This window comes from Cololabis saira, chromosome 13, assembly GCF_033807715.1.
Source record: "Cololabis saira isolate AMF1-May2022 chromosome 13, fColSai1.1, whole genome shotgun sequence".
Taxonomy (NCBI): Eukaryota; Metazoa; Chordata; class Actinopteri; order Beloniformes; family Belonidae; genus Cololabis; species Cololabis saira.
In genome coordinates this window covers 21,910,125-21,924,030 of record NC_084599.1, presented here as the reverse complement: position 1 = coordinate 21,924,030, position 13,906 = coordinate 21,910,125, and the positions used below count along the sequence as shown (strand labels likewise).

Here is a 13,906-nt window from a genome sequence, read left to right as displayed (position 1 = left end):
GAAATGAAATGAAAAAAGCAACGAAGAAACGTAGTTTGACCGCGATAGTCACCCTCGGCGTCTCTTCCTACGTCACATCAATGGACGTGAAAACTAATTGTTCGAGCTTTGAGGAAGTAGACAGTAGACAGAGTTCACACCGCAGAGCATATTAATAAAACCCCTTGCCGGGACAAAGCACGCATGGAGGAGACCTCTGAATGTGGATGTCTGTGTGTGATACCTGGCTGCTCATGGTGGGGATAATCCAGCTGTGAGGAGACACAAACAACGTCTTCACCCGGACACGCGAGGCGACCTGGACGTCATGTAACGGCTTATGTTGTCTTTTTTTTTTTTCTTCTTTTTTTTGCCCACCTACGTTTCTGCGCTTGCCGGGATTTCAGAGAACTATTGTCCAAGCACCCAGCCCTGCTCATGACAAAGGTAAGTACCAAGTTATACAGATGTTCATTCCTGTCAATTAGTGGACATGGGTGCAGATCCCGGGGGGGACGGGGGGGACATGTCCCCCCCAATTTCTGAAAAACATGAATTGTCCCCCGCAATAAAAATACCCTAAATTATTCAAAATTGAACAAATGTATTTTCAGACTTAAAGGTTGAATATGTAGAATATTTATTAAAAATATATTTCTAAAAAAATAATACATCCACGACCACGGTGCGTTTTGAGGTGTACAGATTGAAAGTATTGCTACGCCATAATTTTTTTTTTTTTAGTCTGAATTAATATTCAGATAAAAAATTTCAAAATTTTTGACGGGCTCGAGTCGAGCTGTTTAGGAGAAATAAACAAGAAATAAACAAGAAAGGTAAGCACAATAAATGATTCCCTGTGCAGTATTTTTTGGCGAGCCTTTACCAATTCATGGCATGGTATGAGTTGCATATTGGCAAAAAATGTAAAATTAAAATCACGTTGGTGTCCCCCCCAATCCTGACATCGGATCTGCACCCCTGTTAGTGGACACCACCGGGAGTAAAGCCTGAATTATAATATCATAATCATGTCTGCCTCATTCTGCTGCACCTTTCACTTAAAAAAAAAAATTGTATATATATATTTTTTTTAATTGTTTTTTTTATTTAGAGCCGTCATTACCATGTGCACCTTTCAGTTTTTTTAATTGTATTTGTTTATTTACTGTTTGCTATTTTTAAATCTGGGTACAGTGAGCGAAATAACCGGAGTTAAATTCCTTGTTGGGCAACGTTCAAACTTGGCCAATAAAGCTGATTCTGATTCTGAATTATGGTTCTGCGTTAAATCGACGCAGAGCCTACGCCGTAGGGTTCAGTGTAGGGGCGTTGTTGTAACGCGGAACCATAAATCAACCTTCACTCCTAATACTTTCCACATTTTATTTCAGAACTCCAGTTTAGGTATTGCAATGTAACAAACAGGAATATCACCCAAAAATATAACATCTGTCAACGAAGTTGGTACAATTATTCTAATTCCATGCCAACATTTGCATGGGCCCCCGTCTAAATGTTTTATAAATTGGGCCCGTGTATGTTGCTTGTAATGGTTACAATAGATATTACAGCAAACCATGCCATCAAAAAGATAATGAAAAAGGACTTGAGGGTGAGAATCAACAAAAAACTAAAGTGACCAAGTGTTCGTTTTGAATAATAAAAAGAAACATGAAAGCAGAAACTGAGTTGGATCAGTGCAGTTAAATTGGTCCACAATGGGCCCCAGATACAAATACCTAGTGGTTGGATTAAGACTAATAATACATGTAAAGTGAGTCACTGCATTGCAAAAAGTAAAATTACAGCAATACTACCTTTTTATAACGGGTTTACAGAGTCATCGATTAAATTGTGTATCTTATGTGGTCCACCATACAGAAGAGTCCACAATGAAAACTGTTGTAAAACTATTTTGACATATATCTAAACAGAGCTAGGGATATATTTCAAGGCCCTATATTTAGAAAGCATTATTAGTAAGCCATCAGTAACAGGTAATTTAATCCCAATGTTTCATGTCAGAAGGGCTGATGTAAAAGCAGTTCATATAAAAGTGTTGCTATAACCTCTGACATGATTAAAGTGAGAGTTATATTTGTTGACGTCTCCATTATAGACGAACATAACCTAAATATATTTAGCAAACCTGAAACCCACACAATGTACACATGTTTTTCTCTAAAAGTGTAATCCCAGTGGTTTAAGTTTCTCATAAACTGGATTTTGAACCCCGGCCCTGTGTATATGTATGACTTCAGGCGCATTATCATCTATGAACTTTCAAGAAACCTGTCACACAAATAGCTTTCTTATCTAAATGGCTGGAAGCGTTCAATGGAAACACATCTATAATTGTCTGCTGTGATGTCTCACCAAAAAGGAAACTTCAGTTTGAATTTAGTTCAAGGTTTATTGTTATAAATAATGATCATTTATTGCCATATAACGCAATATGTAAATGAAAACTCTGAAATCGGCTGAAGTTGCAGGGTTAGTACCTCTTCCATTATATTTCCTCTCCCTCCATAGATGAGTTGGGAAGCTGGCACACAGTGCGTTGCCAAGGGCGATAACAGGAAAGCCAAACCTGGAGAGTTGGTTTTCTGCAAAGGAGACATCCTCACCATTGTGGATGCAAGCACGGTACCCTGACTCACCATCACACTTTATACAAGCCGTAGAGCCAAGAAGAATTTAGAGAATTCATTTGTTTTGGTAATACTTAGTTGTTTTCTTTTCTTTTTTTGTTGTTGTTGTAGAGGAAAGGATACTACAGAGCAAGACACAATATCACAGGAGAGGAAGGACTCATAAACTCCACAAATGTTCGTGAAAGACAGGCTCTACGAGTTGACCCCAGTCTCAGCCTTATGCCGTAAGTTTGATTGTACCAACCCCAAATTAGCGACTGGGACTGCATGGATGATTATTTGGGAAAAGGAAAAAAAAAAAAAAAGGATTAGACAAAAATGAGTATGTTAAAACCTTTGCTGTCAACATCATTAATATCTGATATAACTGCAAGGGTAGAATGAAATACAATGGAAAGTAAAATAAAAAAAATAGTTTTTTTCTTTTTTTTTGCACCTATTTATCTATTTTGATTATGTGCACATATCTTTAGGATCTCTCATGTTTGAACACACATCACATGCTGTGACTGTGACGCAGAGTGGGCCTGATTTTAGCTGCAACCTTTAGAGCGTATCTTGTGACCACGCTGTGTGGGATCACGCTGTGACTCCAACCAAACACTGCCCCAGAATTAATCTCTCTTACTTCCCATTTTTTGGACCAGATGTTAAACAGCTAAATGTATGTACTCCTGCCAGCTGAGCAATCTAGACATGTAAGATGCATGCAGCAGGATCCCTGTGGGATATACGACAGCTGTCGATAAGACTGGTTCACAGTCATAAACTGGCAGTAATGGTCAGCGCCATAGGTGAAGAAACAGTTTGAAAATGTACAGGTTTAAACGTCACGCAAGGTCTTTAAAGAGCCCATATGACACATGGTTACATGCTGATGATTTGGGGGGGTTTCTAGTTTAAGTTCCAATTCTTTTATGCTCAAAGCGGCATGCTATTTTTTATGCTTCATATTCATGCATTGCTTTTTGTCCCCTGCTGCATGCAAAACATTGTTTTAATTCCTGTCTTAATAAGATCTGAGATATTGCGGAGGCTTACTGTGCCGTAGCAACAAAAGGATACAATTCCATTGTGTGGTGGAATTATGCAACAACTCTAACATGAATTTAAGTTTAATTTCCTCATTTCAAAAGAATAGTTTTCAAATCTGCTTTTGGGGTTAGAATGTGTTCCTTTTTTTTCTTTCTTTTTCTTTAACCTTTTGTGAGTAATTTGGCGTATACAACTGCTTATGTAGATAAATGTTTTGTTTGTAGTTTCAATTCCTTGTAAAGTTTTTTGGGGTTTGTTTTTGCTCACATTCCTGCAGAATTGGGTTTATCCTTAGATACTGTATGACTTCTTGGGGCTTTCTCTCTTTAACTCTACTTTTGTACTCCAGACACTAAAGTAGATTATCTTCATGTACCTATGCCGTTCACCCTGTGATGTCTTCCAGCTGGTTTCATGGGAAGATCTCTGGTCCAGAGGCAGTTTGTAAGCTGCACCCGGCTGAGGACGGCCTGTTCCTAGTGAGAGAGAGCATCCGCCACCCGGGCGATTACGTCCTGTGTGTCACTGTTTCTGGAGAAGTCATGCATTACCGGGTGATATACCAGAACAACAAGCTGACTATTGATAACAAACAATATTTCTACAACCTCATTGATATGATAGAGGTAGGTGAGAATGAGTAGCCTGGACATATCTCTGTGAAAGACAAAATCTGTTCTCCATTCCTCTCACCTGTCAGGATTTTTTTTTTTTAAAGAATTTTAAAATTAATGTATTGCCCAATAGAGCCAGTGTGTACAATATCCCTTTATTTCTGCCTTAAGTTAATTTCATTATTCAAGTTATTTTTCAAAGCAGTTCACAACTTTTTTTTAAGCAATACTCATATTTTAGAATAGTCTTCTTTGAAGTGCACTTTAGCTTACATTTTAAAGTGTTAAGTTGAAGTTTTAAGCACAATTTTCACTTCTTTTCAAAGTGCATGGATTCAGATGGGCTGGAGAGCCTAAAAAATATGACAGAATGGTATATTGTGATCCACGTTACTCGTTTCGAAACGATGCACAAGTTTTGAACGTTTTGTTCAGAGTTCAGGAAGAACTTGCAGCCGTTTTATTATTTCATCGAATTCAAGAGTTTCGCAACCTAGAGATCAGTCTGAAAAAGAATAAAGTTGCACCACCCTTTGCAGCTAAAGAAACACTAAAAAATGTAATCCCATAACATATTGGCATCAAACACCAGCGAGAAAGGGAGAGAGAAAAGGACACCATCTCTTAGAGATGATATAGTCTGAGCATCAGTCACTTACGTCACTCTCATGTCCGTTCTCAGACCGGTCTGGTGGTCATACATGAAGATTTATATTTTTACATGACCACCAACTCATTTCTGCTTAATTAATAAGAACATTTATTTTTTTTATCAGCCTTTAGCATGGCAGCAAAGAACACTGAAAGCTGTCAAAGTGAAGGACAGACCATGAAATTCACGAAACCTTTTTTGGCTTATCTGTCACCGGCCTGTGTTTGTGCGGTGCTGTAGCCAGAGCTTTACTGCCATGGAGTTTGCAGAGAAATGGCAGCTTTCACTCAGTGGCATCTTATCAGCAAGTCACAGATGGTTTCATACAGAAGTCCCACTGTTCCAGCTTTCTTACTTCTGCAAGGATACCAAGCAAGGACAACTGGCATAAAAAAAAAAGTCTGTTGTCTCAACTTAATACTGCTTTTTAACTGTTTTTAATGACATAATATATAGAAAATCTTTATTATACACTGAAATTAAAAACACACAATTTATTCTTCAACATATTTTAAATAATATTTTTTGTATCATTATGAATACAGGGGGTAATTTTATATGTGTATTTAATTGTGTTATTGTATAAAACACTTTTTTATTCTTTTTAGATATGGGAGTCGTAGAGAGGTTTAAGAAATTCATGTATGAAATGGGATCCAGCACATCCTTCATTATAGGGTTAACTTGTATTTTGTTGTTAAGAAAATGAAGATATTGCTAACTTTCGGGACTCCCTGAACAAATGGTATGTAATCCCCTAAAAGTAACGTTTATACAGTCTATTTTTTTCTGTCCACAGTCTTTATTACACGAGTTCAAGAAATCTCTATTAAAAGAGAAAATAACTGTACATATCTACTCAATTCATATTTGCATTCAGAAAACTGGTGTAACTTTATGTTGCCATTTCGAACAAAACAGTGGGTTCATGAAGAGAGATTACCAAATGTGTCTTGTATGAATTACTAAATGTGTTTGTTGAGTCTCATGTTTTGTATTTCCTTCTTTGCAGTTCTACTCCAAGAACAAAGGCTCCATCGCTACGACTCTTACAAAGCCCAAGCAGAAACAAGGAGCCAAGTCGGCTGAGCTGGAACTATCTAAAAGTACGCTCCACGTCAGAGTATTTCTGTACAACAATGCCATTGTTTGGTGAAACTAATAATAGTAGTATTGATGGGTTACAGCTGTTGTTATTACCGTGTGAGGTAATCAGCTTTCTTAATGATTACTGAATCTGCCCTTTGAAGCTGGATGGCTGCTGGACATTACAAAGCTCACACTGAGAGAAAATATCGGAGAAGGGGAGTTTGGTGGTGAGCTTATTTCTAGTTTCTTATCTTTTCTTCTTCTTTTGAAAGCTTCGTCATAGCCAAGTCAGTAAAAGAGGAAATGATGTCTTAATACTGTAATTGTGAAGATGACACTTATATTCACAATTTTATGCAATGATTTTATTTATGTATACAACTAAACAATCTGTTTTAGCACATTTCACAACAGTCTATGAACTTTTGAATTATTTGATCTTTTTAATTAGACTGTGAACAATAATTTCATTATTGTATTCTGAAAACTGTAAAACAAAAAAAAGAAGCAAAAATAGTAGTGTAGTTTTATTTAAAATGTTAAAATCATTCTTTTTTTTTCTTTGTTGGCCAAGTGTGTCCAAAATGTTTATCTATAATTTATTAGTAATGTAAAAGTATTGGCATACAGAGTAAAGTTCGTGAAACATTGAACACATTTGAAGCCGGGAGATTGTACACAGTGTGATTCTCACCCACCAGCTGTCTATGAGGGGGACTATATGGGCCAGAGGGTGGCAGTGAAGACCATTAAATGTGATGTCACAGCTCAGGCCTTCCTGCGAGAGACCGCCGTGATGACGTGAGTTCTGAAACTCCCCATTTGAATTCTCTTGAAATGCTGCTGACCGCTGACAGATAACAGTCACATCTACAGTAGTCACTAGATTAAAAGGGAAAAAATTAGCTCATTGTGATCGTATCAGATTGAACGCAATCCATATACATGTATGCAATATCCTTTTTTTCTTGCTCTTAGTCCTTATTTGGTCGGTTCACTTCTTCCAGGAAGCTGCAGCATAGAAACCTGGTGCGGTTGCTGGGTGTCATCCTGGACAAAGGGCTTCACATTGTCACAGAGCTCATGACGAAGGTACAATATAACGTCATTTACAGGGAATCTGTAGATCTGTAAAATGTATTTAAGGATAGCCCCTTGAGATGTAACATCTCATTTTCAAGGGGGTCCCATAAAACATACAATATTACAATATATTACATTACAGTACAGACATACATGACATAAAACAAACAGACATCTTGCTCACCCCCTCCCACACACAACCCCTACCCACATAAGTCTAGTTACAAAATAGACTAATTGAATAACCGAAACAATGAAATAAATATAACATAACAGAGAAAAAATAAATAAATAAATAGAAAAAAGGACAAAAATACATAAATAAATTAAAAACATAGACAATTTGTTTTAAGATGAGAATATAATGACAACTTAAAACAAAAAAAAGAGGTAATAGAACGCAAAAAGAGAGGAAGATTATTCCAATCTGATGGAGCTTTAAAATAAAATTATCTTTTACCAACCTCTTTTAAAATTCTAGGGACAAAGAAAAAAGGAAAATTCATATGTCTGAGTGAGTATGGAGAGTTATATGGAATCATGAGTTCTTTTAAATATGGAGGACAGTGAAAATAAACACATTTAAAAAGGAACTGAAGCCAGTGAAATTGCCGTCTAAATTTGGAATGGATAATAATACAAAATTATGATAAAAGTAAGAGTGAGATCATTGTCAATAATTATTGATGAGACTAGGGCTGCAATGAACGACCAGCAGCTTGAAAGAAAATAAATAAATAATAAGATATTTTTCTGTGAAGACTTGATAAAATGGCAAGGTTAATTTTGGCATATTTCGCCATTATTGGAAATGACCAATAAATCAAATGTTTAAGCAAAATCTGTTTTGTGTACTTCAGGGAAGCCTCGTCAACTTTCTCAGGACAAGAGGGCGATCTGTTTTAGGCGCCATTCAGCTGCTCCACTTTGCTCTGTAAGTTTAAAATTTGAAATGAACTGATGCAAATGATGCAAACAGGAAAGTCTGTAGCGTGTTTGTGCGCAATGTGTCTGAATTTTTGTGAACACGTTTGTGTTCAGTGATGTGTGTGATGGGATGGAGTACCTGGAGTCAAAGAAACTGATCCACAGAGATCTGGCAGCTCGAAACGTCCTGGTCTCCGAGGAGACCGTTGCCAAGGTCAGCGACTTTGGTCTGACCAAGGTGGACTCCAACGATTCAGACAAAGCCAAGCTGCCAATCAAATGGACTGCACCTGAAGCTCTAATGAAAGACGTAGGTTTCATTCTTTTTCTTAATTTTTTATCTCTGTTTTGAATTTTATATCTTTATTTCAATCTCTTTTTTTGTATTTCATAACTTCCATTAATTCTCTCTTCAACATCAATGTAATCTCTGGATGAGGTTAGAATAAGGCATGTTTTTTTTTTCACAGCAGTAGTTTGAGTGGCAATTTGAATGTTATTCCTTGTTGTTATGTCTGACATAGCTGTGTGTTCATCAAAATAATCCAATGCAAAAGCAATTATATCCGTCATTGATAAGTTCTTGAAACAGTCCTGCTTTCTACTTTGCCAACTCTGAACATTTTCAGTATGTCAGAGCTACAGTCATTTTAAGGAAAGGTAAAATATGTTATTTACCCGTGGTGAGGGTGCAACATAAGATTTTTGGGCAATGAAGGCTGAATAGTTACTAGTTTAACTGTAAATTCAACTGTCACAATTTTGACAGACTTTTGAAAGCCGCTACTCTCTATATCTGTTGTTTTTCTTGTCTTATCTGTTCTTATCCTGCAGAAATTCTCCACAAAGTCTGATGTCTGGAGTTATGGTGTCCTACTTTGGGAGATCTTCTCATACGGTCGCCAGCCTTACCCTAAAATGGTATGTAGTACTTGTTCTTACCGTATATGTGACAGTTTGTGTATTTATATGGGTGTGCTGGGTAGCACACAGATATGTTAGTTGCAATAACCTGCTGTTATTTCTCTTAGTCTGGAGTTGGATAAGACATTTGATACAGCTCAAAGTGATGGAGTTAACAGGGTCTAGTAAGATTGTTTGTACAGGCATCTCCTGGTCACCGTCACCTTGTTATAAGTCTGGACAAGTCAGCTTCCAAGTACAATCTACTCCAGTGAGGTTTCTTCTCCTGTAGAACTGGACAAGGAATTAGATATTTATGACTAAACAGGCAAATGTTAGAAGCAGAGGCCATCAACTCTCCTCCTTTTGTGTCTCTTGAAGGCACTTTGCATGACATTTGGTAAACAACTTACCGGTATATTGATTTATTTAAACTTAGTGGCTACTAGACAGAGATGCCTGCACAAATACCTTCTGTACATTTACAAAGTTATTATTATTTTGGTTTGTCTCAAGGGACCCTAACCACATTATCACTTCAGCGCACTGATATGTTTGATTTGGTCCTGTTGCAGTTTTGGGCCTCTGGGATTGGCCCCAGGCCCCTGCTGGTAGGGGTTGTGGCTTTTGAAGGGGTGGTGGTCTTGTACTCGTTGGCATCTCTCATGCATCTCTCATCCACCGGCGGATCTGAAGCAGCTTTACATAAACATTTTTGGAACCTCTATTTTCTTTTTGTAAATAATGTTGTCTGTTTGAATTGACAATATCTGTATGTTGTCTGTAAATCTCTAAGTAATATATATTTCACACATTATGCTATCTGCATAGTTTCTAAAAGTAGGTTTAATAGAGTATTTTTTCATATGTAGGTGTTTGTATATTTGTATGTCTGGAGTTGGTTCATTGCCATCTTGGTGCACGTACATGTCCCACACTTCTGTTTATATGTCTGACCTGGTATTTTGTTTGAATGCTAAAAAAAATGTGTTTGTAAGCACATGTCTGTTAAGCATTATTACTGCTCTTACAACTCGAGCAGTCAGAGCAGTCTGGACAGTGTCCCTGATTTCAGCTGCTGTGATCCAGTTCTGTGGGAGCAAGAGCCATGAACCCACCTCCTTTTGCCAATAATAAATACATTATGTTGATACACTTGACCCCCATTCATCATTCCTATGACCTTTTTTTTTTTCATTCTGACATTATTTCTCATAAAGAGGGCTGAGATACGCTCAAACTGATCCCCATGACACCCAGAAATGTGGGTCTAATATCGAGATCGATTTTTTTTTTTTTTTTTTTTCCCCTTTACATTGTTTGAGGAGGAAGATATTTCTTTAAGTATCTTTACATGTACAGCAGATTAATGTGTTGTTGTATACATGCATATTAATCATAAATAAAATTAATCTTCTTTTTTCTTGAAGTTCAAAACACCTTAAAGGGCTCATTTAATATTGTTTGTGTTCTCTCATGTCCCAGCTGTCATTTATTGACAAGTGGGGTACACGTTAGAGAGGTCATCACTTTTATCACAAGGCAACCCAGAAACACAAGACTAACATGTCACATAAATGTGAGAAGAGCCTAAATTAAATATGACACTCTAAATGAGTCATATGTGCTAAATTTTGTGAAATCACCAAACTGTCAGGAAATCTGAATTCATTTATGGCCTTTGTATTTTTTTTCTGCACATTTTAGATTTTGGGGTAAAACATGAAGCTCTTTGTTTGCTTAACAATGCCCTCTGTTATAATAATTGATGTTACTGCTGAAAAACTAGGCTACTGTTATGCATTTTATGTTAAATACATTGCTATCGTTAATTCACTTAGCAGATAATCAGTTTGTTGATTGATACGTGCTGTTCTTGTGCTGTAGTCTCTTAAGGACGTGAAGGAGAAAGTGGTGGAAGGCTATCGCATGGAGGCTCCAGAGGACAGTCCCGCCAGTGTTTATTCCCTGATGAAGCTTTGCTGGGAGCGGGAGCCTCGCAAAAGACCCAATTTCCACAAACTAAGAGAGAAGCTTGAACGAGAAGTAAATAAACTCAGCCCCGGCCCTGCGGCAGAGGACTGTTTGCATGGAGTTGGGTCTGGATCAAAGCGTTGAACTTGAGATTTTTACTTCTGAAAAAGAGCACCAGCTCATGGTCTGTGATGTGTAGCGATATGGTCATGTGGGGGAGGCAAAAGATTGCCTTGTGCGGTAAGATTTCTCACATACGTTTAATCTACTGGAAAAAACAAAGATTGTTAATCTCTAATTCATTTAATAGCAATGAAAACATGATTAATAGTCAAAAATGAAACTGCACGATAGATTAGTCAGACTGAAGCATGTTCACATACAGTACCTTCCCAATGTTTTTGCACTTTAGAAACGGTATATTTGTGGTTTGTAGCATGTGTTTGAGCACTGGTTTGCTGAATTATCTGACATGCTACTGGTTGGATCTCCATGAAGCCGCTTACAGACTTTTGTGTTCCACAGTCGGAGAATCTGCAAAAGATCAACTTTGGTGCAGATTTCATGTCCCTTTCAGGGTACATTCAAATAACTTTTATGTAATTTATTGATTCTAGACTAACTGTGTTTAAGTGTAACTAAACATAATTACTTTTATTAACAGGGATATTGTAAAGCATTTTTGGGATGCCATAGTTTTTCTGAAATTCTGAACACTGGTCTGAAAGATCTGACTGGTTTGTCGTGCACTGACCAGGTGATGCGATAGAAACCACTCAGATCTAATCAAAGCTCCCCAGCCACTGCTCAGGTGCTCAGGACATCCCAGCGGGGGCCATGTCCTCACTCAGAAGGTCAGAGCTTTTTTTGGCAGCACGAGGTGGATTGATTTGACCGTTTGATATAAAAAAATAGTGTTGTGTGACTCAACACCTCTGTGTTTCTTGGGTCTCACTTGGTAGAAGATAAGTGCTCATATTTTTTTTGGATAAATACACATGAACAAATACTAATAAATTACAACTATTATATTTTGTGGACCATGTCTAAGTGATAAATGTGCCTTAATCTAATCAAATTTATCTACAACGTAGAATTGATGATTTTTCCTGGTTAACCAAAATCCTGAATTTTATGCCTTTACCTCAAAGCACAGGTGAGAACTAAATGTAAGGGGGACCAAAAGAAGAAGAAAAAAGTTTTGTTATAAGGGGCAGTTATTTACTTTGTTAGTTCAAAACTAACAAAGTGGAGAAACAAACTCAGCCTCTCATGCAGATCGCACGCAGATCTTCAAAATAAAAACATGTTTCTTTGTTGTTTCTTTTTCATTCCGCTGCCATTCTTCCAGTCTCCTGCTGTGGGCTTGGGACCACACAGACAACAAATGAAACCTTTTGCATATGACAGAGAGACTTCGAGCTTTGGCAAGTAACCAGTATTTGATTCTCTGGGTGGAAAAGTGAATCCCCGAAAATCAAGTTTGTTATTGATTGATCAAAATGGCAGTCATAAGTCTGTATTTATAAGTGTGTATGTATTTTGTACTGTATTTATGTCAGTGATAAATATTGGAAATAAAAGAAGTATATATGATTGAAGAAGATAGAAGAAAATTGTGGAGAGTTTGAAATATGTTTTTTTAATGTTTTTATGAGCAGACTTGGACAAAGAATTGACAATTTTTCAGTATTTTCCAGAAACCAAAATGTTGCTTCTTATCCATTTGCCAAGCAAATGTCTCTCAAATACACAGGGCAAACTTTGATTCAATTCATTCAAATTTAATTTCTCTTATAAGGCTGAATCTAAGCATAATGCAGCATTTATTATTACTTTCTCCTTGCTGGGACTGGGATTTTGAGATTATGTGAGTGATTTTTGTTATCCACCATCCTCTTGGGACATCTTGGGACTTTGAAGGTACTGAACATTATATTTGTAATATGACGTGTTCTGCTGTATTTGGCTGTCAGCTGCTTTTTAGGAGGAATGGAAAGAAATGTTCAATTTTCACGTCAAATCTCACCATGAAATTAAGCCTCTTTTGAAGGATTGTTTTCATGTCAGAAGACCAAATTAAAGATGTCATTTGATGTAAGAATGCGTAAGCCTGGTGTTTGTCAGTGTCCCGAGAGATAGACCATAAATTGAGGCTTGATCCTCTCTCCTGCTATCATTGGGGAGAGCCAGGGCCCTCCACGATCTGTTCAATCTGCTCTGTGTTTTTGAAGCCTCTAAAGGGATGAGCAGCAATTTTTCTGCACGATTTATAAGGAACCAAATGTAAAATAAATAAATAAATGAATACATAAAATGTTCATCATTTTGCTGAAGAGCATGCTTTTCTTTTCTGCGTTTTGCACTCTAATGTGGATGGATGTCAGCACAAAACCTTCACCCATACGTCGAGCGAGCTGAGATGCTATTCTCAGAGAGTCGATGTCCTAAGGTGTGCTTTCTAGTAAAAGATTTAGATAACAGCTAATCTGCTCCTCACGAGAGGGCTGACACGTTTGCAGACTCACCATGACTCCATCCTCTTGCATATCCCATCTTAGCTGCATTTTTTATTTTTTTTAGACTTTTGTGATGAGACGGAGTATTAAAACAAACAAACAGCCAAAAAAACCCCAAACCTGTCCTGGTCTGGTACACTAAGGAGAAAACACAATAAATATGGACTTAGAAAGTACACAAACTCCCTTCAAACCAAAATGCATATGAATGCCTTTATCTCTCATCACTCTGTTTATATGGAGTACATTATTAGATTTATATCAATGTCTGTCCCAGTCCAAGTAGAAATGTTGCTGCTGCTGCATCTAGAAGCTGTTTAAAGGCATTGTTTGACTTACCTAGAATTATCTCGGTATGGTTTAAGTAGATTTTGGTTTAGATGAGGTTATGACCAAAGCAGCTGCCCGGTGATCATTGCCAATACAGGTATTAGACATAAGATGCTCTTCCTGGAAGGCTGAATCGTCTAAAGA

At 37.3% G+C, this 13,906-nt stretch overlaps 1 protein-coding gene across 2 annotated transcripts; it reads left to right on the top strand.

Moving 5' to 3' along the window:
- The first annotated feature begins 193 nt into the window (after positions 1 to 193).
- matk (megakaryocyte-associated tyrosine kinase) lies at positions 194 to 13,188 on the top strand. Of its 2 annotated transcripts, none has more exons than XM_061737141.1 (12): positions 194 to 426; positions 2,515 to 2,628; positions 2,745 to 2,860; positions 4,078 to 4,225; positions 5,950 to 6,043; positions 6,188 to 6,253; positions 6,728 to 6,827; positions 7,034 to 7,118; positions 7,970 to 8,043; positions 8,151 to 8,346; positions 8,871 to 8,957; positions 10,827 to 13,188. In XM_061737141.1, the coding sequence occupies exons 1-12, from the start codon at positions 418 to 420 to the stop codon at positions 11,055 to 11,057; spliced, it is 1,320 nt and encodes a 439-aa protein (XP_061593125.1). In that variant the 5' UTR covers positions 194 to 417; the 3' UTR covers positions 11,058 to 13,188. The 2 variants fall into 2 exon arrangements, with proteins under 2 accessions (XP_061593125.1, XP_061593124.1); XM_061737140.1 differs by having other exon boundaries at positions 4,078 to 4,297.
- Positions 13,189 to 13,906: the final 718 nt, after the last annotated feature.

Excerpts from the sequence above, each read along its gene's own strand:
- matk (XM_061737140.1), top strand. Across the intron at positions 2,629-2,744 it reads CCATTGTGGATGCAAGCACG|AGGAAAGGATACTACAGAGC; the intron begins GTACCCTGACTC and ends TTGTTGTTGTAG. Across the intron at positions 6,828-7,033 it reads CGAGAGACCGCCGTGATGAC|GAAGCTGCAGCATAGAAACC; the intron begins GTGAGTTCTGAA and ends CACTTCTTCCAG.